Below are 23,644 nucleotides of genomic sequence, written 5' to 3' on the forward strand. Positions count from 1 at the left end.
TGGAGTAAGCTCACAGAATGACTTCACACTACCTGAGAACATTTTGACCTGACACAAAGAATCTGGTTTTATTTATTTATTTTGCATATTATGTGAAATTTTTGAACAACTATAGGATTTTCTTTTTTTTTTTTTTTTTTTGGTGGTGAGGGTGGTGGCTGGGGATTGAACCCAGGGGCACTCTATCACTGAGCTACATTCTCAACCCTTTTTATTTTGAGAGAGGGTCTTTCCAAGTTGCCTAGGCTGGCCTCAAACTTGTGATCCTCCTGCCTCAGCCTCCCAAGTCGCTGGGATTATGGATGTGTTCCACCACACCAGGCTACAGCTACAGATTTTTAAAATAGTATTCTTATAAAGATCAATTGAGATTTTGTTTTGTTTCGTGGTTTTTGGGGGAGAGGTGTTTTGTTGGTTCAGGGAATTGAACCCAGGGTACTTTGCCACTGAGCTACATCCCCATCCCATATTTTATTTTATTTTATTTTATTTTATTTTGAGACAGAGCCTTGCTAGGTTGCCCAGGCTTACCTCAAATCCAGTGAGGTGATATTTTAACACAGCACCTGGGCCATGAAGAATGTTGGATGTGTATATTATATTCTGTAACTAATGTAACATAGCAGGAAGAGCTGAGTCAGATGGCCTGAATCTGAACCCAGTTCTGTGATGGATGAGCTGTGGCTTGGAGCACTGAGTGCCTAGCAGAGTGTCTGGGACCCAAGAAGGCTTTCTGTGTATGTTATAACCTTCCTCCCCAAGGTGAGGAGAGATGGGCATGGATTACTCCACACTGGAATTATGCAAGTCTGTTTGATTTGGGTTTCAATTTTGGGTGGGGGGATAACTGGGGATTAAACTCAGGACCACTGAGCCACACCCCCAGCCCTGTTTTGTATTTAATTTAGAGACAGGGTCTCACTGAGTTGCTCAGCACCTCACTTTTGCTGAGACTGGGTTTGAACTCACAATCCTCCTGCCTCAGCCTCTCAAGCCACTGGGATTACAGGCGTGAGCCTCTGTACCCGGCTTTGGCTTCAATTTTGAGTGAGGTTTTTTTCTAAAAGTTCTAATAAAGTTGACCTTCGTTAGAACTATAGTCATATGAATAAGTAAAGCAAGTTATTTCAAAATTTGAATAAGCGAGACAAAATAACTTGATAGATTGAAACTAGGGTCTTGCACATGCTAAACACACATTCTTGACACTTGGGTGTCCCAGCCAAAGAACTTTTTAAATTAGGGTAATATACTATGACTGAAAATTGGCAACTAGCAGTTGAAAATCTTGAATTTTATCATCTACCCCTTCACCATAGTCTGTTTTTGAGGAGGAAAAGAGAAGAGATTTTGACATAAGCAAAAGTGAAGAGGTTCTCAGCTGTCAGATCATTGCCTTTGTTTCATAAACCATACCATTAAATTCAGCTATTTGGCATAGGTGTGTTTCCAAGGTGAAGCATCTAGGAAAAACATGAAATGGGGCATAGAAATGAAAAATATATATGTTGAATTGATATTTTACTTCCTTTTCATGAAAACCTGCTCTTTCCTGTGGTCTCCAAAACACCCTTTGCCAGTCAAATTGTAGCATTTTACTACAATCACAAGCAGTCCTGGTACTCCTCAAGTCATCCACAGGACTAGGGTATAGCTCAGTCACTTGCCTGGCATGCACCAGGCCCTGGGTTTATCCCCAGCACCACAAAAAAAAAAAAAAAAAGCATTTGAGGTGGGGAAATAGAGGTAGGGCTTTTGTCTAGCATGTATGAGTTTGATTAAAAAAAAAAAAAGATGGGGAAAAAGAATATTGGGGCTGGGGTGTGGCGAGTGGTAGAGAATTTGCCTGGCATACATGAGGCCCTGGGTTCCATCCCCAGCACTGTGGGGGGAAAATATTAAAAACATTGACCATTCATCTGTCATTTTTGCCCCCAAACGCTTAATCTCTCTCATTATTGAATCTTAAAATTTAAATGACTCTAAAATGTAGCCTGTCAAAAACTCTTATTGCCACTTGGAACTCATAATCTAATGTTTAAATACACATTTATTTTTAAAAACTCGGAAAGATTTATGTACTGGAAGTCCTACTCTGACTATAGATGCTCAACTCCATGAAACAATCTTCCACAGTGGTACAGATCACTTGATCAACTCAGTGTAGTTGAATTGAATTCTCTCACAATTTTCTAACAAGTTCTTATCTATGGCTTTATTGAATAAGTTTTATCAATGCCAGGTCTGATAGCCATGGGTTTCAACTCACCTCTACTACATAGGACTGAGATTTCATTAACATTTGTCTCTGAGATTGGCATTTTTATTTTCTTTAGGTACTGGCTTGGACCCAAGGGTACTTTACCCCTGAGCTACATCTTCAAGATTTTTTTACTTTTGTTTGAGACAGGGTCTCACTAAGTTGGTGCAGTTCTTACTAAATTGCTGCAGTTGGCCTCAAGCTCAAGATCCTCCTGCCTCAGTCTCCTGAGCTGCCAGGATTAGGCATGCACCATTGCCCCTGGTGGATTTGTTATTTTCAAAAGTAAAACAGGAGGGGGCTGGGGGTATAGCTTAGTTGGTAGAATGCTTGCCTTGCATACACAAGGCCCTGGGTTCAATCCCCAGCACCACATACACACATACACACACACACACAAAAGTTAAACAGGAATAGTAGTACTGACTTAATAAGATTGTTGTAAAGATGAACTGAGATAGTGTTTTAGCACAGTGCCTGCTTCATGCTGAGTGTTAAAAATATATAGAAAATTCAGAAAATAGTAAACTTAGTTGAACATAGACTCAAAAGTACTTTTTTAGACTTAGCAAGTTTGGATTTAGCTGCAAAAAAAAAAAAATATATATATATATATATATGCTTTTAACATATCCTTTTTTGTGATTTGGCATTCATTTCAAGGAAATGTTGATCCAAATCACATCAATGCTGCTATTTCTTCATAGTAAACAGGACTTTTTTTTTAAGTTGTTAAAATGACAGTAAAAGGTTGGATGTTAACCTAGGATTGATCTGAAAGCCAAGGTTCCTCTTTAAAGGCAAAGTCTCTACTAGAATTTGTTTGTATAACAAAACAGAAATAGAAAGCCCCGGCATTTGCTAAGACTGGTTCCCTCCCTAAGGGGTCTATTTAGTTATAGGAGGTATGATTCTAAGACTGGTTTTCAACTTATACCACGTGTTAGCTTTTCATTGCTGCAACCAAAATACCTGACAAAAACAACTTAGACTTACAATGAAAGAACAACAACAACAAAAATAAATAACATAGAGGAGAAAAAGGTTGTTTTGGCTCAAGCTTTCAGAGAGGTCTCAGTGCATGGAAGACCAACTGCATTGCTCTGGCCCAAGGGGAGGAAGGACCTGGTGGAGGGAAGCTGCTCAGCTCATGGATCTACCTGTTGGTGAGATCAGAGCCCTCATCACTGCCTGCAAGTCCTATCTACCTTTAAACCTTGCTGCATCCAGGACCATGCTTCTAGCACATGATGAGTATTTAGGAGTATTCCAGAAACAAGCCATAATGAAATTTTACTCAACAAATATAATTAAGTGAACCGTTTTTTCCTCGAGGCAACCATGTTTCACAACATTTTGAAGTGCATGGTGAATTTAATTGTAAGGCTGGATTTACTTGATAACATTTGTTTGAGTTTTCAATTATATTTTTAATTCAAGTTTTTAAATGTGCCCTTAAAAGTTAATTATTGTGATATTAGTAAGAACAGCTAGAAAATCCAAATGTGGATTAAGCTGTTAGAAAATATACCACCCTCTTAAAACATTTTGCCAGTGTCACACTGGATTAAGAAAATTCAAGCCAGGCACACTGGCGTATACCTGTAATTCCAGAGACTGGGGAGGCTGAGGCAGGAGGATCACAAGTTTGAGGCCAGTCTCAGCAACTTAGTGAGACCCTGTCTCTAAATAAAAATTAAACCCAGTGGTAAAGCACCCCTGGGTTAAATTAGGGTAAATTTGGCTAGAAGCATGCATTTCAGAAGTATGTAATTCCTCAATTTAAAAAATTTACCTCTCTGAAATGAAGTATTGAATTATATATAACTGGGACATTCTGTATTCCTAGTGCAAGCCATAATCATAACAGTGGGTGCCCCCACTGAGGTGAGTGCCCCAAGACCCCAGTGGATGCCTGAAATCATCTGTTGTCTTCCTGTACATCATACCCATGATAAAGTTTAATTTATAAATTAAATATTTATCACAGAGATTAACACCACCTTATAATAAAAATTGTGTGTGTGTGTGTGTGTGTGGTCTGTCTCATCTGCCATGGAGGAAATAGCATATACAGGGTGGATACTCTGCACAAAGTGATGGTCCTTATCTCAGGACAGAATAGGGCACCATGAGCTCCTTTGCGTATGCAGACTACAATGCAAAAACTGGGACTTTGTTACTTCTGTAATTTTCTGTTAACATTTTCGGGCTGCAGTAGACTACAGGTCACTGGAGCTCAGAGAGCAGAACCACCATAGATGAGGGACAGAAACGTTGTCTAAAATGAGGCGCTTGCTCCCTCAGGAGATGCTCATCTGTGGAAATCTGCTCTTGCCTCATTTTAGTCACCCTCCATGTGGTCAGGAAGAAGGCTTTGGAAACTGCTTTGGGGTGATATCAGTGTCCCCTTTCCCCGCCCCCCATGTCTAGACAAGAGAACCTGAAACCCAGCCTGTGCTGGATCCCTGGGCCACTCGGAGTGGCGGGGGAGGGCAGCCAATCAGAAGCCTGCTTGGGGCACGTGCAACAATGGCCTTCAGAGGAGGGTTGGCCTGGAAAACGGCTTTCAGACGAAACTGTCATTTTATTTATGGATCAGCTATGGACAGACATGGCACTTCTACTGTCTTCCCAATAATGTCACCCAGCCCCTTTCGTGTCTTCTGCACTCCTGGAAGATGCTGTCCCTGAGTGGGCTCTGGCTTTCCTCAGCCTCGGAGAACAGAGGTATGTGGAAGCAGGAGTCTCAGGACGAGGGTCGCGACAGAGCTGAGGGCAGCCATCTGGGAAGGAGACGGGCATTGGGGTGTAGAGGAGCCGGCACAGCCGCGGCTGGCGGTCAGGCTTGTCGTGTCTGGGTCGGGTCTAGTGAGGGTGGAGGTTTGAGGGCTTAAGTGCACCCTGTGCTCTGCACCCTGCTCACCCTCTTGGCCTCTGCCGCTACCCCTCAGTAACAGCCTCTTCCCATCAGTCACTGGATGGCACCTACCACATGAGGGTCACAGGAAGACGCCTGGGAGAAACACCAACAAATGTGGTCTCAACTGGGAGCTGACAACTCAGGAAAGAAACAGGAGCAAAGATAACCAAGGACACTGGTGTAGGCAATGAACCACATAAGCTTAAAAGCACCAGACCCCAGCTCAGAAGAGAGCGTGGGGAGCTCGAGGCCAGCAGGACGTCCTGACCCTGCCTCCAGCCTGCTCAGCTCCTCGCCACTCTCCAAACAGGACCATGAGGATTTTTTTTTCTTGGACTTAGGATTGAACCCAGGGGTGCTCTACCACTGAGCTATGTCCCCCGCCCTTTTTATTTTTTATTTTCAGACAGGGTCTTGCTAAGTTGCTGAAGCTAGTCTTGAAATTGAGATCCTCCTGCCTCATCTTCCTGAGTTACCAGGATTACAAACATGTGCCACCATGCCCAGTTGGCATGTTGATGAAAAGTTGAACATAAGCTGAACTGTTTTTAAAAATTTTAGAAGAGATTTAGAGAAACAGAGGATAGTATCTATCCCAAACTTCTCTGTAATTTCCACACTGAGACTGCTGAGTCTTCTCTAAGCAGAGCAGAACTGCAAACACGTCCCTCTTGCTGGTCACCCTGGAGCCTCGCTCACATGCTCAGTCCTTGACTTGGTGTCTGTGCGCCTAGATGCGTTCATGCACAGCACCCACTCGGATCCCGCTCTCCTCACTTCAAGTGGCCACACGGTTGTGGAGAATGCCATCAGTGTGTTCAGAGTGCTCTGAGATGGGATACACCTTTTTTCTGGGCCGTCACATCTCCAAAGTGTCATAAATCATATTCAAATGGGATTCCAGCCTGAAAGAAAGGAAAGAACATGGACTCTCACTCCCTCAGACCCGAGTTCTCCAGCTGTGTGACTGGGCAAGTCAGCACCTCTGAGCCTGACTCCATGCTGCTTGGAGGGTTAAATGAGGTGACCTCATCATGCAAAATGGTCTTAACAAATCATGATTACAATATGCTCCATGTCATAGAAAGTACATATCTCTGTTACTAAAACCATGCCCTAGTGTTGCAGAACTTGCGACAGGATTACTCTAAAATGGAAAATTTCTCGTATCGTCTATGGGTGGCTGTTCATAAGAAAAACTCCCAGATATTTTAGATGTGTCTGCTTTTTGTCAGGAGCAGGGAGGGATATCAAGGATTGAACCCAGGGGCACCACTACGGCCCCAGTGCCTTTATTTTTTTTTTTTTTAACTTGAGACAAGGTCTTGCCCATGTTGGCTTTAAACTTGCCATCCTCCTGCCTCAGTCTCCCAAATCACAGGGATTACAGGCATGGCCACCACACCCAACTAGGTGTCTGCTTTTTAAGCCCATGAACAAAAATATTCTTTTACTTGTCATTTCAATCAAAATGCATCCAGTTTCCTTGCTTAGTATTCATAAACTTAGAAAAAAATCTGTCCTCAAATCACTTTTTTCTAATTGTTTTTAATATTTATTTTTTAGTTATAGGTGAACACAATGTCTTTATTTTACTTTATGTGGTGCTGAGGATTGAACCCAGTGCTTCACGCATGCTAGGTGAGCACTCTACCTCTGAACCACAACCCCAGCCCCTCAAATCACTTTTTTTAAAACAATGAAGTTGTTTGATGGTATACAACTGTAATCCCAGCTACAAGGGAGGCTAAGGCAGGAGGATCTCAAATTTGAGACCAGCCTCAGCAACTTCAGAAGACCCCGTCTCAAAAATAAAAAATAAAAAGCACTAGAGATATAGCTCAGTGGTAGAGCACTCCTGGATTCAATCCCAGGTACAAAAATAGAAAAGGAATCAGCCATCATCTCTTCCCACTAACTTGTAAGAATGGCCTCTACCCTCACAGGCAGGCAACTAGGCAATCTTCCCAACTGCCCAGATGGGGTGTTCATCTTTACATCATGTGCGTCCCAGGAACTGCCAGTCATTGATCCTACTGACCTTTCCGGGGAAATGAGTCTTTCCATGCAGCATTAAAACTCAAGCCGATAGGTCCACATTGTGCTTGTGAAGAGGGTGTGGAAAGATGCAGTGAGGCTGCTTGTTAGGAGACCATGTCTGGAGCTGGGTGTGGAGGTGCACGCCTGTAATCCCAGCAACTTGGGAGGATGAGGCAGGAGGATCTCAAGTTCAAAGCCAGACTCAGCAATTTAGCAAGGCCCTATGCAACTTAGTGAGACTCTGTCTCTAAATAAAACATAAACAGGGCTGGGGGTGTGGCTCAGTGGTTATCCACCCCTGGGTTCAATCCCCCGTAAAAAAGGAAAAGGAAAAGAAAGGGCATGTCTGGAATATATTGTCCTAAGAATTCACTCATTTTCATGTAAAATTCAACTTAACTGGGCATCCTGTGTTTTCACTTGCTCACGCTGGCAATCTCACAGGCGGGCAGTAGCCAGTGGGAACAAATGAGAGACAGTGCGCCAGTAGGACAGGAGGGGACACTGCACCCCGCTCAGCTCCTCGCGGTCGTCTGAGTTCTGGGGCTGCTACAGGGGCCTTTCCAGGGCCTCTCTGGCTATGAGATATAGAAGGCCACTTATTCCTCGATAAACTTACTCCCTCCACCAGAGAAAAATTGCCACCTTTCCTTTCTCTCTTTACTTTTTCCAGGAACTTGATTTTTTTTTCCTTTTGGTACCAGGGATTAAACTCAAGGGCATTTAAACACTGAGCCACATCCCCAGCCCCTTTTTCTTTTTTATTTTGAGATGGGTCTTGCTAAATTGCTGAGGCCAGTAAATTGCTGAGGTCAGCTTTCAACTTTCAATCCTCCTGCCTCAGCCTCCAGAGCTGCTGGGATTACAGACACACACCACCACGCCCAGCAGGAACTTGTTCTTATTTAGCCAAACAAAATCCCTACATCGGGCAAGTGGGGTGGTTCTCTGGTGCACTGCGGGGGCCACATAAGGCTTCATGAGAGGACCTGTGTCCTACTTACCCCATGACTTTCGCATTTCAGTCTGAATATTTGAAGACAACTATCATGTTAGCCCAAATGTCGTCATCTCCTGACTTGATATTTCCAATCTCTCCTGTTGTTCCTCATGTTCCGTAGTCAATGAAATTCAAAGCAGGCTTTGAACTGGTGGAGCCCAAGTTCATTCGGGGTCAGCTCTGAACACTGCCCATGTACCTCAAGATGCCTGGCACCCAAGTGGCCCACAGACATGAAAAGGTGCTCAATGTCTTCAGCACAAAAGAGAAGAACAAGCCAGATGCCAGCTCTCAGGGAGCAAAATGACTGACACTGCAGGAGACTGTGCGGAGCACTGCACTCACAGCCTGTCCTCGTCGGACTTCAGAAAGCCGTTTGGCAAGCTCTGTGGCCTGGAGTCTGGGGTAGCCCAGCAGCAGAGCACATGCCTAGCATGCACGAGGCCCTGGGGTAGATCCCTCGCACTAAAAAAAAGAAAAAAAGATGAATTAAAGTTCAATATATGTGCATCCTGCGACCCAGCAATTCCAGGCACAGGTGTATACCCGAGAGTACTGCATCCGTGTGTTCACCCAACCACATAGATAAGAATGTTCTCAGAAACCTTCTCCTAGTAGCCAAAGCAGACCATAGGTCAACAGTACCAGGAACAAGTACTTGGTGGTATAATCAGGTAATAGAATTTCAATACACTATTGAAAATCAATGATTATTGACAAAGACACAACCAAGAATGAATATCACAGACGTTTGAGGGAAAAAAAATATATGGTATGATTTCAATTATTTAAAGTTGAAAAACTTGTAAATATCTATGGCATCAGAGATCAAGAGAGGAGCTGGGCACAGTGGCACATGCCTCTAATCCCAGAGGCTTGGGAGGCTGAGGCAGGAGGATCACAAGTCAAGGCCATCTTGGGAAAACTTATATAAGATTCTGTCTCAAAATAATAATAATAATAATAATAATAAAGAGGACTGGGGATGTGCCTCAGTGGGTAAAGTGTTCCTGGGTTCAATTTCCATATCAAAAATCTATTAATGGAGAGAGAAGGGAGGGAGAATGACAGGGAGGTGCCCCAGAGGGCTTCTGGAGTGCTGGCCACATTCTCTTTGGTGATATGAATGGGTGTCACCTGGGTTTGCTAATGTGATAATAACTCAAGCTGTAACTTATGATCTGTGCATTTCCTACATCTATACTGTTCTCTAATAAAAGAGTTGGTCGGACTGGGGTTGTGGCTCAGTGATAGAGCACTTGCCTAGCATGTGCAAGGCGTTGGGTTTGATCCTCAGCATCACATAAAAAATAAATAAAGGTATTTTGTCCAATTACAACTAAAAAAATTAAATAAATAAATAAAAAGGTTTGTCAAAGCATTGATTTGCAATTAATCTGGTTTTTCAAACCATATGCTATGCAATTTGATTATCTTTCTTGACCATGAAATCAAATAGCTTTATTAAAATAGTTAGTGATGTGCTTCTATGGGGGCCTGGCATTTCTAAAAGCATTGCAGTTCCCCCACCCCCACCCGTAGTACAAGGAGCTGTACCCAGGGGCACTCCACCATTGAGTTCCGTCCTTTTATTCTGAGACAAGTTCTTGCTAAGTTGCAGAGGCTGGCCTCAAGTGTGGGATCCCCCGGCCTCAGCCTCCTAAGCCACTGGGATTACATTTGATTTTGTTAAAAACTCTAAATAGGGGCTGGGGTCATGTCTCAAAGATAGAGTGTTCACCTAGCATGTGTGAGGCACATTTCAATCCTCAGCATCACATAAAAATAAAATAAAGATATCATGTCCACCTATAACTAACAAATTAATTAATTTAGAAAAGCTCTAAATAGCTAGGTGGGCAGGGTGGATCATGACTATAATCCCAGTAACTCAGAAGACTGAAGCAGGTGGATCCCAACTTAGTTAGTTGCCTGGGCAATTTAGAGAGACCTTGTCTCAAAATAAAAAACAAAAATGGCTGGGCATGTAGCTCAATAGTAAAGCACTCTAGTTCAGTTCTCCACAACAAAAGCAAACAAACCTCTAAATAGCTATTCAGGAGGCTGAGGCAGGAGGACCACATGTCTTGATATATGCAAAGCCCTGCTTCAATCTCTAGCGCACATACACACACACACACACACACACACACACACACAAATTAAGACCCTGGTTCTTGGGCTGGGGATGTGGCTCAAGCGGTAGCGCGCTCGCCTAGCGTGTGTGCGACCCGGGTTCGATCCTCAGCACCACATACCAACAAAGATGTTGTGTCCGCCGAGAACTAAGAAATAAATATTAAAAAAAAAATTCTCTCTCTCTCTCTCTCTCTCTCTCTCTCTCTCTCTCTCTCCTCTCACTTTCTCTTAAAAAAAAAAAAAAGACCCTGGTTCTAGTACATCAGTTCTCCCTCCAGATATTTTCAAAATTTTGTTCCCTTCCAACTTTATCAAGGTAAAATTCACAAATAAAAATTGTACATTTTTTATGGTGTACAACATGATGTTTCAATATACTAATACAATGTGAAAGGATTAAATTGAGGTGATTCACACACCTGTCACCTAGCACACTCACCTCTTTTTTTGTGGTGAGAACAGGTAAGACTAGCAATTTTCGTGAATTCATTGTATAAATAACTGCAGTCTCCATGCTGTAGTTTAGATCTCTAACTTATTCATCCCATCTAACTGAAATGTACACTTCAGTCAACCTCTTCCTGTGCCCCCGCCCTACCCCAGCCCTTGGCAACCGCCAGTCTCTGCCTGTGAGCCCGAGGTTTTGGGTTCCTTGTGTGGGTGAGATTGTGCGGTGCTGTCCGTCTGCCTGGCTGACTTCACCTGATGCAATATGCTCCACGTTCATCCATGTTGTCACAACAGAGCTGCCTTCTTTCTCTCCCTCCTAAAGCTGAATAGTATTCCACTGGACCTGTACACACAATGTTTTCTTTATCTATTCATCTGTCAGTGGCCACCGTGTTGGTCAGCTTTGTACCACTGACAAGAACAACTTAGAGGAGGAAAGTTGATATTGGCCCACAATATCAGAGATCTCAGTCCACGGTCAGCCAACTCCATTTCTCTGGACCCAAGGGAGGTGGAACATGATGGCAGAAGGGCAGGTAGGGGAACGCTGCTCAGCTCTTAGAAGCCAGGAAACAGAAAGGAAGGGGCCAGGGACAAATATCATCCAAGGCCATGTCCCCCGGTGACCTACTTCCTCCGTCCACGCCCCTCCTGCCTACATTTACCACCCACTAGTCCATTCAAATTATTAATCCATTACATAGAGTAACCCACTGATGAGACCATAGTCCTCATAATCTGATCCTCTCACCTCTGAGCATGGCCCATGAGATGTTACACATGAGCTCTTGGAATGACACTTCATACCCAAACCATAACAGCCACTTAGGTTCACTTCCTATTTTATCTTTCAATTATATTGTTACCAAAGTCCTCCAGCATGCCCATGAAGGCTTCTTCTGAGTTGATATTAAGACATTTATCAATATCATTTAGTGTGATTGTCAAGCCAGCTAATACTATTTTCATCATTTCTATAATTTTGTATTCTACTCACAAGTCTATGAAAAATTTGGTCAAATGCTTTGTTAAAGTCTATAGCATTCTCGTGATTTAAAAGTTTTATAGTCCTTCAAAAAAAAAAAGAAGTTGAGCCAGGCCCCATGGGCCATATCCCAGCTACTCAGGGGACTGAGGCAGGAGAATTGCTGAAGCCAGGGAGTCGAAGGCCATCCTGAGTGCCACAGACACCTGAGAGCAAGAGAGGCGGGAGAAGGGCAGGGAAAGACGGAGTCAGAGGGGAGGAAGGTCAGCGGCTCTGGCTCTGAGCCCATGACTCCTGGGATGGCCTCTTTCTGAAGCGGATGCTCACAGACACTGCGGCACTTTCTCCTGCCCTCGCGTGGCAGGATTGCACTTTCCTGCCTACCCAAAATGAGGTGTGTTCTTGTCACATGCTTTGGTCAATAAGTCTACCCACCTGCTTTCCCACTGCCTGTTCTCAAGAGAAGGTCCCCAAGTGAAGGCAGCAACTGGGGAGAGCCCACGCAACCCACAGCAAGCAGGTAATCTGAGCAAGAAATAAACAAGAAACTAGGCCCTGAGGTTTGGGTTAGCTGTTGGTGGACTTGACCTGGGTGAGCTTGACAGACACCGGGAATTACAGGTCTGCATTTTCTGGAATCCCCTTGTAGCCTGGTCTTGCGAGACTCAGAGGCAGGCACGTGTCCTATCTGCACAGGGTCCCCAGTGTGTTCAGGAGGGGGAGCGTGGTGCTCCCCAGCCCTAAGGAGTCCTGAGGAGAGAGCTTGCCCTACCACACCCACACACTGATGTATGTTCCAATAAACTCCTTATTGTTTATTTTTATTTATTTATTTATTTATTTTTTAGAGAGAATTCTTAATATTTATTTTTTTAGTTCTCGGCGGACACAACATCTTTGTTGGTATGTGGTGCTGAGGATTGAACCCGGGTCGCACGCATGCCAGGCGAGCACGCTACTGCTTGAGCCACATCCACAGCCCCCTTATTGTTTAAACCACCTTTTAAAAAGAAGAAAAAAAGAAGTTCAGCAGTCCGCCTTATCCTTTCCAATTCCCGCGGCGGAGAACACTGAGACAGAAGCATGGAGGTTGAGCTTTGTCCTTACTCCTCGTTGACGTCTTTGCTCTCAGTAAAGCCAAGGAATCCCTCTGAAGTTTTCTTAACTTCAGCATTTTCCCTAAGTCTGAACTGAGTCTGGACATTCAGTTTCTCACACCTTTGTTTTTCTTTGTTTATTCTGTGGATCAAACCCAGGGCCTCATACATGCCGAGTATGCGCTCCATCACTGAGCTACGTACCTGGCCCCCAACTTTCCCTTTTAAAGTTTACCGAATATCTAACATGTACTACTCATTTTTAGAGGTTTCCATAATTCTAAAGCTTATCTGTTAAAAATACTGACATTTTCCTTAACATTAAAAGAAATTGCTCAACTCAGGAGGCTGAGATAGGAGGATCACAAGTTCAAGGCCATCCTCTGCAACTTATTGAGGCCCTAAGCAACTCATTGAGACCCCGTCCAAAAAAAAAATTTAAAAAAGGGATGGAGATTGTATCTCAGTGGTAAAGCCCCCCTCGGTTAACTGTCTAGTACTCCCATCCCCCCAAAAAAGAAATGGCTTCCCTTAAGACTAAGGAGCTTATGTGGCGGGCTTACTCTTTCCTTTGAATACTCCTGCATCCCAATATGACCTGTGTCTGGTTCAAATCACCAACCGGTTCCTTCCTGCTGGCCAGAACGAAAACAAAAGTAACCACTTTTCTTTCCTTTTCTGTAGTAAATTGTTTTCAGAAATTGGTGTGCTCTGGAAAACCTGGGCCACTGTGACCGTCTGGCTGGCAGAGTTGGGCCTGCGCATCTGATCTCCCCAGAGTGAAGGGGGCCCCCCGGGAACCCTGCTCTCCTCGATCCCACGGGCGGGGCTGAGACTCCACTCTGACGACCTCCAGGCTGCCTTTCCCAGAGCCTCGCCCGCTCAGGCCTCCCGGGCCCCGAGCTCCCACTCTGTACTGGACACTGATCTTGGCTCATGCGACTTCTGGCCCGTACATTAAACACTCCGCACTCATCGACACAGAAGAAAACCCACCTTCACTTGGTTGTTTGTCGTGCTGGGATCGAACCCGGCCTCGCACACGCCAGGCAGGCGCTCTGCCGCTGAGCGGCATCCCCAGCCCCCTCTCACCTGTACTTTTATCTAATTTTTCAAAAAAGGAAAGAGATAAGACAGGAAAAAGGGGGAAGGGACCGACGCAGGGCGACAGGAGAGGGTCTGGCCAGGGGAACCGTCTCCCAGGCTCGCGGGGGCTGTCCCTGCGTGAAGTGACGGCCCTGCTGCCCTGGCAGGCGTGCGTTTGGGCAACGGCTGTTTGGGGTGGAGAGCCTCGAGGTCTGGAGGGCTTTCCTGCTGCACTCGACTCACCCACTCTGCCACTGTCACCTCCCAGCCATCTAGATAAGCAAGGCCAGGTCGGAACAAAGCCAGCGAAGAGCAGTAGGCCAGGTGCAGGTCACATGCCTGAGGCAGAGGATCCCAAGTCTGAAGCAGCAACTTAGCAAGGCCCCAAGCGACCTAGGGAGACCCTGGGATGGGGCTCAGTGGGCAAGCACCCCTGGGTCCAGTCCCCAATACCAAAAAGAGAGAGAGAGAGAGAGAGAGAGAATGAGAAATAGGAAAGTGAGCCACGAATATGTCAGACTCTGCGACCCCCAGCTTCTCTTCCTAGAAGGCCTATTTGAGGACCTTCTGCTGTCGCCAGGAAGTCCTGAGCACTGGTCCTGAGCATGGGCACGCGGCGAGAAGAGCTGCAGGACCGGACCATCGTCAGGATCGCGGCTCACCTGCCCGACCTCATCGTCTACGGAGACTACTCTCAGGAGCGACCCTCCGTGGACTACTTCGATGGAGTCCTGATGTTCGTGGACATTTCAGGCAAGTGCAGAAGGGGCCCTGTCCAGTGGGCGTGAGCCGCGGCTGGCGCTTGACTCCTGCCCGCGCTGTTCCTGAGGACGCCCTCCACCAGGACACAGGCGCAGCCTCTGGGCTGGCTCTCTGGTCCTCCCCACCTCAACTGCCAGTCGGGGGCAGAGCTTCACGAGGACCACGTCCCACACCAGGGAGGGGACTCCAGGCTCCAGCGTCCCTACTCCTGTTTCACTGACTCATGCCCCAACCCCACTCCTGCTCCTATCACAGCAAACTCAGAAATGATCGCCCTCGGTGTTTACGTCTCAACACTGAACTTGCCACTTCTTCAAAGGAGTGGAAATGTGTGTTTTTATTCTCCTGGAATGAAAGTTCTATTCCCAGTTGCAGGAATCGCAGCCATCACTGGACAAGTTGAGAGTCTGAAAAAAAGAGCCATCTGGAACCTCTCCTTGGCCCCTAAGATAATGAACACAGGTAGAGGAGGCTGCATGTGTGACACCTGACCAGCCAAAAGATCGTTAAGAAGAAACCCTGAGCCATGTGCAGTGTGCACCCCTGTAATCCCAGAAAGCCAGGGCCAGGCTGAGGCAGGAGCATGGGAAGTTGGAGGCCAGCCTCAGCAATTTAGTGAATCAATCTCTCTCTCTCTCTCTCTCTCTCTCTCTCTCTCTCTCTCTCTCTCTCTCTCTCTCTCTCTCTCTCGGTACTGGAGATTGGCATTTACCATTGAGCCACATCCCCAACGCTTTTTTGTATTTTATTTAGAGACAGGGCCTCACTAAGTTGCTGAGTCTGGCTTTGAATTTGCAATCCTCCTGTCTCAGCCTCCAGAGCCACTGGGATTACAGGTGTGTGCCACCGCACCTGGTGTGGCCCTTTCAGGGGATGTAGCTCAGGGGCCGAGTGTTCTGGGTTTAACCCCAGTACCAGAAAAAACAAAAAGGAAAAGAAACAAACAAGTCCCCTGCTCTCGAGCGCAGCCATTGTCCGCATCTTCTAGCTCCGCTCGTTCCTCCGAGTGGCCAAGAAAGCCAGCTGCACTTTTGTTGCAGGTTTCACTGCGATGACAGAGAAGTTCAGCACAGCCATGTACATGGACCGCGGGGCCGAGCAGTTGGTGGAGATCCTCAACTACTACATTAGCGCCATCGTGGAGAGTGAGTGTCCCCACGGCCCCGGCTGGAGGAGGGGTTGACGCCTGCTCCTTCCCTATGTGTTGTTTGTGGCCAAGTGCAGTCACCCAGCTGACTTCCTTCCCCTGTGCGGCCGGAAGCAGGCCTTTCCCTGCATGGGCTGTGGCACACTGAAGGGGGTGGACAAGCCTCAGGGCACAGACGGCCCAAGGGAAAGGTGCTGTGCACCCAGAGGGGCTGAGGCGCAGGCTGCCCCCAGCATGCTCAGCTCTTCTGAAATCTGCCCTCCATACAGCCCAGACTAAGGGAGAGCGTGAGCAGATCCCAGTGGCAAATAATGAAGCCAGGGCCAGGGTCTCCCCACCGTGTGTCCTGAAGCCCTCCCAGCGGGGTCAGGTCCCCTTTCCACCTCTGCCGGCCTCTGGTTTGCAATGATAATTTGAACTGTTCATGAAGAGAAGGGTTTGCGGGTGGGGTGATCTCTATGCCCACAGGGCCGTCGGCTCTGAGTTCCCTGGCAATGCCGTAAGGTCACCCTCTAGGCAGCGCTTCAGGCTCACAGAAGCAGACCTGGCCGATTCCTCCTGCACCCTGCTCAGCACGTAGCTCTCAGCAAGTCCGTGCAGACGCGCAGCTCAGAGAAGAAAATGTCCCTTTACAGCGCAGTGGAGACAAACCAGCACAAACCCGCAATGACCCCGCGGACTGCCATCTCCCCACTTCCTGCCTCCTGTGCTGGTGGGGTCCTGTCACTTGGGCACACACATGTGCACACACACTCACACAAGCCCACATGGTCAGCCATCCCCATAGGCACAGAGTGGAGCCCCGAGGCCTGGCCCGGCGTGCTCCTGACGGCCTGGAGGCACCCCTGGGCCTGGCGGGAGGTGTCTTGAGACCAAGCCTGTCCTCCGAGCTGCTGCACCTGTGGCAAGGACCCCGTGGCCAGTGGCGGAGGCAGAGCGAGCTGACCCCCTTGTCTCTCCTCAGAAGTGCTGATGTTCGGGGGAGACATCCTGAAGTTTGCAGGTATGGAGGACGCACGGGGGCTGGCTGCGAGTGCACCTCACCAAAGCTGCCCTCCACTCAGGCCCCAAGTCCCGCGTGTCTCTCCCAAAGGTGACGCGCTGCTGGCGCTGTGGAAGGTGGAGCGGAAGCAGCTGAAGAACATCATCACGGTGGTGATCAAGTGCAGCCTGGAGATCCACGGGCTGTTCGAGGCCCAGGAGGTTGAGGAGGGGCTGGACGTCCGCGTGAAGATAGGTGAGCTCCTGGGCCGCTGCGGGGCCCAGGCCGGGCCGGAGAGGGTGGCCTGGAGGCGGGCGGAGCGAATGTGGGCCGGCCGCGACGCTGCCCAGTGGACTACCACAAAAGCAGCGTGGCTCCTTCAGTAGCTGGCACACGGGCACCAGCGAGCAGAGGGCCCTGGTTAGAGCCGCGGCTGGCATTACTCTATCTCGCTGTTTCTCGAGATCATGTGGCATTAAGCACAACCGAGGGTAGCTTGCCATTGGGTAGATTCAGCGAGGACATCAGATGGCCACCTGTCCCCCTTGTAGGAATGATGTGCAACAACAGCCCGTCCACGGCTCCCGCTGTCTGCAGCAGTCCCTAAGGTCAGGCGGAGTGCGGCTCCTGCCGCTGTGTTCCCACAGTGCTGCAGACACTACGCAGCCAGCTCTCCCGCTTGACCACCGTCCCAGGGTGCAGGCATCCCTGTGCCCATTTCACAGGCGAGGAATGGGATCCTGCTGTGCAAACCATGAGTCACAGAGCAACGTAGCGGATGTTGGTGTCAGTGTCCGCTCGGCTAAACCCTTTACCCCAGGAGCCTCTGTCAGAGCCGATGGGAACGTCAGAGGTCACCCAATTAACTGTTCCTCGCCTCCTTTAACCTCTGCCCCCTTTTGCTGTTATTTTAAATTTTCAAATAAATTACATGTTCTGTTGTGGAAAAAGAAAGCCCTCTTTTTGTTTTCCAAGCAAACACCTACAGAGACCGACCTAGAACCCTTCTTGAGAATGACAGGAGCCCTAGTCCTCAAGACTCCTTTCCCCTCCCCTCTGGCCATGTCTAAATGCGGGACTCTAAGGTTTCATTTTGGTTGAAGCCTCAGTCTCTTATAAAATGAAAATCCTCCCCAAATCAGGATTATTAGAGTTGTTTTCTATTGCCATTATGTACAAATAAACTAAAGACCAGGTAAAATAACTTTGGGCATTGGTAGGGACATCTGGGGACAGAATTGTCACAGAAAGGCTAATACTAGTAGCTGAAATTTCTAGCTTCAACAAATGGGGCATTTCAGAAGACCTGAGCCTGGAAGGGACATTCTCTGATCCTTATGTAAAACTTTGTAAATGGGATTTGCCTTGAGGTAGAGGAGTCAAGATTCTGACTCCTCCAACAGCTTGTGCTGCTGGGAATCCCCAGGACTTGTGCCCACCTGTGGCTCCCCTGCTTGCCAGGGCTGGCTGCTGGCCACATCTCCATGCTGGTCTTTGGAGATGACACACGCAACTACTTCCTGGTGATTGGACAGGCAGTGGATGATGTGCGCCTTGCACAGAACATGGCCCGAATGAACGATGTCATTCTGTCACCCAACTGCTGGCAGCTCTGCGATCGGAACATGATTGAAATTGAGAGGATTCCGGATCAGAGAGCAGTTAAGGTAGGTGTGACTTGCTGCCTGCAGAACGTCCTGCCAGTTTGTGCCAGAGGTTGGTTCCCCAACGTTCCTGGGCTGCAGACAGGGTGGAGCCAGTCTGGGCTAGACTAAGTGGGCTTTGGCTTAGGAGCCAGGTTGGTGGGCTGAGGAAGAAAGGAGGCTTACTGTGGGCGCCTAAGGGTGTGGAATTGAGGTACTGAGGTCCTCGGCAGGGGCAGGGGCCGGGACGGTTAGTGACCTTGCTTAAGGAAGGATCTGCTGGCTGTTACCTGGGAGCAGAGGGAGTTGTTTTGAGGGCGCCATTGGCCCTGTTATCATTACCCAGCACCCTCCTACCCAGGGCTAATGCTCACTAGCATGAGGACTGGAGGTAAGGGATGACAGCCAGGCCACTGGAGGGAGGACAGGCCTCTATCTTGCCTAGAACTGTCCTTGCAAAATGGCTAGTTAGAGAATCGGTGCCTTGAAGACAGATGTGGTGGTTCACACCTGTAATCCCAGCAGATCTGGAGGCCGAGACAGGAGGATTGAAAGTTCAAAGCCAGCCTCAGCAAATTAGCAAGGCCCTTTCTCAAAAAAAATATAAAAGAGGGCTGGGGTGTGTCTCCGTGGTTAAGCGCCCCTGGGTTCAGACCCCGGTACCCTGTGCTTTGAGAGTGCGAAAAGGGAGGAGAGCTGAGTGGGCAGGGAGGGGCTGGCACCACGGAGATGAGACCCAGGTGGGAGGCACTCATGCCCGGGACATCCTTCCGCCACCCTCCCACCACAGACCCCCCCTCCTGCTCCTCCTCAGTCCACGCCCAAGCCAGGAGCCAGCTGGCTAGGGCAGCCATGTCCCCACCTGCCGTCATTTTCACACCTTTCAAAACGGTTTTAATTTTGAATTTAGACTTTCAGAAAAGTTATAAAAATACAGTTTGCACATATTCTCACTATCAAACAAAGTGTGTGTTTGGGGGCAGAGAAGGCAGAATACTCCAGAGGCTGGGCATGGGGTGGGGTGCACCCTGTCGTCCCAGCTCAGGAGGCTGAGGCAGGAGGACAAGGCCAGCCTCATCAACCTCAGTAACTTAGTGAGAACTTGTCTCAAAATGTAAAAAGGACTGGGATCTAGCTCAGGGGTAAAGTTAAATCCTCAGTACCAAAAATAAAAAAATAAATAAAATCTTTAAAAAAAGAAAGAAAGAGGGAAGATTTCAATACTCAGTATATATACCCAGATACACAGAGGGCCCTTCCAGAGGACTAACCTTTATATCTTTGGCCAAGTTTCCCTTGATGAAAGAGCATCGTGCAGATCTGTTTGTGTTTATTCTTGTGCCCCCATTTCTTGATGCACCCACAATGCACCTTGGCTGTGGTTCTCCCACTCTTCTTCTTTTTTGGGGGGATGCTGGGGATTGAACCCGGGGTGCTTTACCACTGAGCTACATCACCAGTCCTTTTTATTTTTTATTGTGAGACAGGGTCTTGCTCAGCTGCTGAGGCTGGCCTCAAGCTCTGATTCTCCTGCCTCAGCCTTCCCAGTTGCTGGGATCACAGGTGAGAGCCACTGTGCCTAGGTGAACATTGAAATCTTAATGAATAGTTGGAGAAACTTTTAAATTTTTCTCTTTGGAGCTGAAGATGGAACTCAGCCTCCCACATGTAAGCACATGCTCTCTCTGAGCTAAAACCCCAACCTCTAAATTTTTTACTTAAATTTTCAGTTTTATAAATTAAAGATCTTTTGTGTTTAAGAACACCAATCACTGTTTACCTAGACATGCAAGAGCATATTCCCGAATTTCTACTGGAAATTCACACTAAAGGACCAGATAACCCTCAGAACAAGTGAAAACTTCTCTTTTCCTTTTATTTAGGTTAACTTCTTAAAACCACCCCCTTCTTTTAACTTTGAGGAATTTTTCACGAAATGTATGACCTTCATGGATTATTATCCTGGTGAACACAAAAGTAAGTACCCTCCATGTAGGTGACCCCTTGCCCCTCAACACAACTCCCGGTCCTACCAGCAACCCAGGGACCTGCTTCGCGTCCCCTAGAAGAGCAGTTCTAAGTAGCACCCTCTCCCTGGACACTGGTCCCCACCCTCATCTTCCAAGCTTTGGCTGAGTTTCCCTTGACGAAAGAAAAAGTGAAGCCTCTTTGAATCCGACTCAAGCCTCAGACCTCTCTCAAGAGCATTGTGCGGATCTGTTTGTGCTTGTCCTTGTGCCCCATTTCTTGACGCAGCCACAGTGCACCTTGGCTATGGTTCTCCACTCTTCAGTCCTCTATTTCTTCTTTATTTTAGTTGTTTGGAGGCTGGGTTGTGCTGGGTTGCCTGGCTCACCACAGCTGGGCTCCAGCCATCCTCCTGCTTCAGCCTCCTGAGCAGCTGGGTCAGGCGTGCCCAGGCTGAGCCACTGACACCTTGTCCCTGCTCTCAAGCTTCTGCCCTCTTCCCTGTCTGGAGCTGCTTCTCGGCCACCAGTAAGCCCAGCTCAATGGCTTCCTCTCCAGCCTCGCCCGAGGTGGTTCATCTCAGATTGCTCTTTTTCTTGAGGCTGTTTCTCCATTTCCTCATCAGAGGACAAAATTACAACAATTTAGAGATCACCATTGGCTGTAGTCGGCGAGTCCAGAATCCACAACACCTGGTTCCATCAAGGAGAGCAAGCGTTCTGAGGAGGGGTGCAGACCGAGTTGGTTTTGTAAAGAGAAAAGGGCTGTGGAAGCAGGATCAAAGCAGAACAAGCGTCTGGTCATTTCAAAGTGACTTTCTTGGGAAGCAGGGCCAAGGAGACAGACAGAAAAATAGCATCCATCAGCCTCGAGCGCCTTTTCATGTGTCAATTGTGCCAATTGACACTGCTCTGTTGGGAGAGTTGGCTGATCCCTCTTGTCCTGATTCTCCCAGGTCAGAGACGCAGCTTGGTTTCAGCTGGGGACCTGGAGCTTCATGACAAGTGGCTCCCTTTTGACCTAGCCCCGTCAGGCCCCTGGAGGAGCTTAATCCAAAACAAAGGCCTCCTGTTTCTTTCAGCAGTCACCAGCCCGTCCCACCCTCCTGCTGTCCTTGCCTGTCATTCCTGCCCTTCTGCCCTTCTGACCGCATCCTCCTCTAGGGTCATGCGCTCTGTCCACTCCCACCCCTTTGGCTGTAGCTTTAGATGAAGCCCAGAGGCATCACCTCCCCAAGTTCCAAAGCACGATGAAAGTGAGATCGAGGTTTAGAGCTACATGCAGCTGAATTTTGGGAAACCCAAGCCTGGAGGAACGTGGGTGTCCCTTGGCTAAGGGACCGGAGCCTCCCTTGCTAAGTCCACCCCTCCTCCTGCCCTCCTAGACTTCCTGAGGCTTGCCTGCATCCTGGATTCTGATCCTAAACTGGAGATGTCCCTACAAAAGTATGTGATGGAAAACATTTTGAAGCAGGTATGTTCATAATTGAATTTTTGGCTTTTACTAATGGCTAGTAAAATTGTCTAGTGAAATTAGAACATTCTGTGTATGGAGATGGCAAACTTGAAATTCATTATTCAAACCAGGAGACTACCTAGGTTGGGATGTTGGGCGTAGCTCAGTGGCAGACAGCTTGCATAGCATGTGCCAGGCCTTGGGTTCAGTCCCAGCACACAAAAAAGATGAAAGTGGCCTTATTCGTAGATCCACTGTGACAACAAGCATCAACCAGAGGCCAGGTGCCGTGGGGCCCACCTATAATCCCAGCGGCTTGGAAGGCTGAGATAGGAGGATCTCAAGTTCAAAGTCAGCCTCTGCAGGAAGGCCCTAAGCAACACAGTGAGACCCTGTCTCTAAATAAAAAAAAAAAAAAAAAGGGCTGGGGGTGTGGCTCAGTAGTTAAGCCCCTGGATTCAATCCCCAGTACAGTACCAAAAAAAGAAAGAAAGAAAGAAAGAAAAGAAGAAGAAGAAAAGAAAAGCATCAGCCAGGCTATGTTGCCGTATGCGACTGGACAGGCAGGAGGAGCTGCAAGCAGGTGATGCAGGAGCACTCGTTCTGGGTGCCACAGGGCACACTGGAATACGTGAGTGTCAGGGCAGCGTCTCTCCAAGGCCCTTGCATTAGTTTTGAGACTTAACAGTACAGATAATTAGAACTCTTTAAACTACCCTCACCTCCCCAAAGCTTCCCTTTCCATTCCCTTAGATCTGGACTTTCAAATCCACGAAGCCGGGCTGGGTATGTGGCTCAAGCGGTAGCGTGCTCGCCTGGCATGCGTGCTGCCCGGGTTCGATCCTCAGCACCACATACCAACAAAGATGTTGTGTCCGCCGAGAACTAAAAAATAAAAAAAAAAAAAAAAAAAAAAAAAGGGCTGGGGATGTAGCTCAAGCGGTAGCGCGCTCGCCTGGCATGCATGCGACCCGGATTCGATCCTCAGCATCACATACCAACAAAGTTGTTGTGTCCGCCAAGAACTAAAAAATAAATATTAAAAAAAATTTCAAATCCACGAAGCCACGGGAATCCCAACTAGCTCTCAGCACTCGCCACATGCTGGTCACTCTGCTATTGCATTTACTTATTTATTTAGGTACTAGGGACCAAACCTAGGAGCACTTTACCTCTGAGCTATTTTGAGACAGGGTCTCGCTAAGCTGTAGAGGCTAGCCTCGGACGAGCTGCCCCAGTCCCCTGAGTAGCTGGGATTGCAGGCTGTACTGTCATGCCCAGCATAACCCTGTTGCACATGTGAGAAAACTAGTACTCCTGTGGTATAAGAGGTGCTGCTGGGATTTCGACCCTGGTCTGAATGAATACTATAGTTTGGGCGTGGGCTATCCACTGTCCTGACGTACATCTGTTTTAATCCTATCAAAATGCAGTTGTGTCCTCCAGGACATTTTTGTACGAGCAGCTTGACCTGTGATCAGAGGTCTTTGTGGTGTGTATTAGAAAAGGTATTAGAACACAAAAAAAAGGTATTGAAAAGGTATTAGAACACACCTTCCACGGTCAGCCCAGTGTGGAAACTGCCTGCAGTGTCAGGGGCTGGGGCTGCGGGGCAGAACCACTCAGCAAGGCCCAAGAGCCGGTCATTGTCTGCAGCCAGGGAAGGAGCAGGAGCACTGGGACCACCCCATCTCCCCCAGGCAGGGC

At 47.7% G+C, this 23,644-nt stretch overlaps 1 protein-coding gene and 1 long non-coding RNA gene across 3 annotated transcripts in view; one reads left to right on the forward strand and one right to left on the reverse strand.

Annotated features, from left to right (window-relative positions):
• Positions 1-117: 117 nt before the first annotated feature.
• Positions 118-10,495, reverse strand: LOC144256938 (uncharacterized). Its single transcript, XR_013344329.1, has 2 exons — positions 981-10,495; positions 118-929 (listed from the first exon to the last, which is right to left on the reverse strand). It is a non-coding gene; the product is annotated as an uncharacterized LOC144256938 (long non-coding RNA).
• Positions 10,496-14,585: 4,090 nt separating this feature from the next.
• Positions 14,586-23,644, forward strand: part of Adcy10 (adenylate cyclase 10) — a 55,321-nt gene continuing 46,262 nt past the window's right edge. For both annotated transcript variants that reach the window (XM_077802541.1, XM_077802542.1), the window contains exons 1-7: positions 14,586-14,733; positions 15,783-15,887; positions 16,854-16,892; positions 16,983-17,126; positions 18,333-18,538; positions 20,398-20,491; positions 21,867-21,955. In XM_077802541.1, the coding sequence (XP_077658667.1) occupies positions 14,586-14,733; positions 15,783-15,887; positions 16,854-16,892; positions 16,983-17,126; positions 18,333-18,538; positions 20,398-20,491; positions 21,867-21,955 (825 nt within the window). The remainder of the gene's footprint in view (positions 14,734-15,782; positions 15,888-16,853; positions 16,893-16,982; positions 17,127-18,332; positions 18,539-20,397; positions 20,492-21,866; positions 21,956-23,644) is intronic.

The sequence above is a fragment of the Urocitellus parryii genome, chromosome 9 (assembly GCF_045843805.1).
Source record: "Urocitellus parryii isolate mUroPar1 chromosome 9, mUroPar1.hap1, whole genome shotgun sequence".
Lineage (NCBI taxonomy): Eukaryota > Metazoa > Chordata > Mammalia > Rodentia > Sciuridae > Urocitellus > Urocitellus parryii.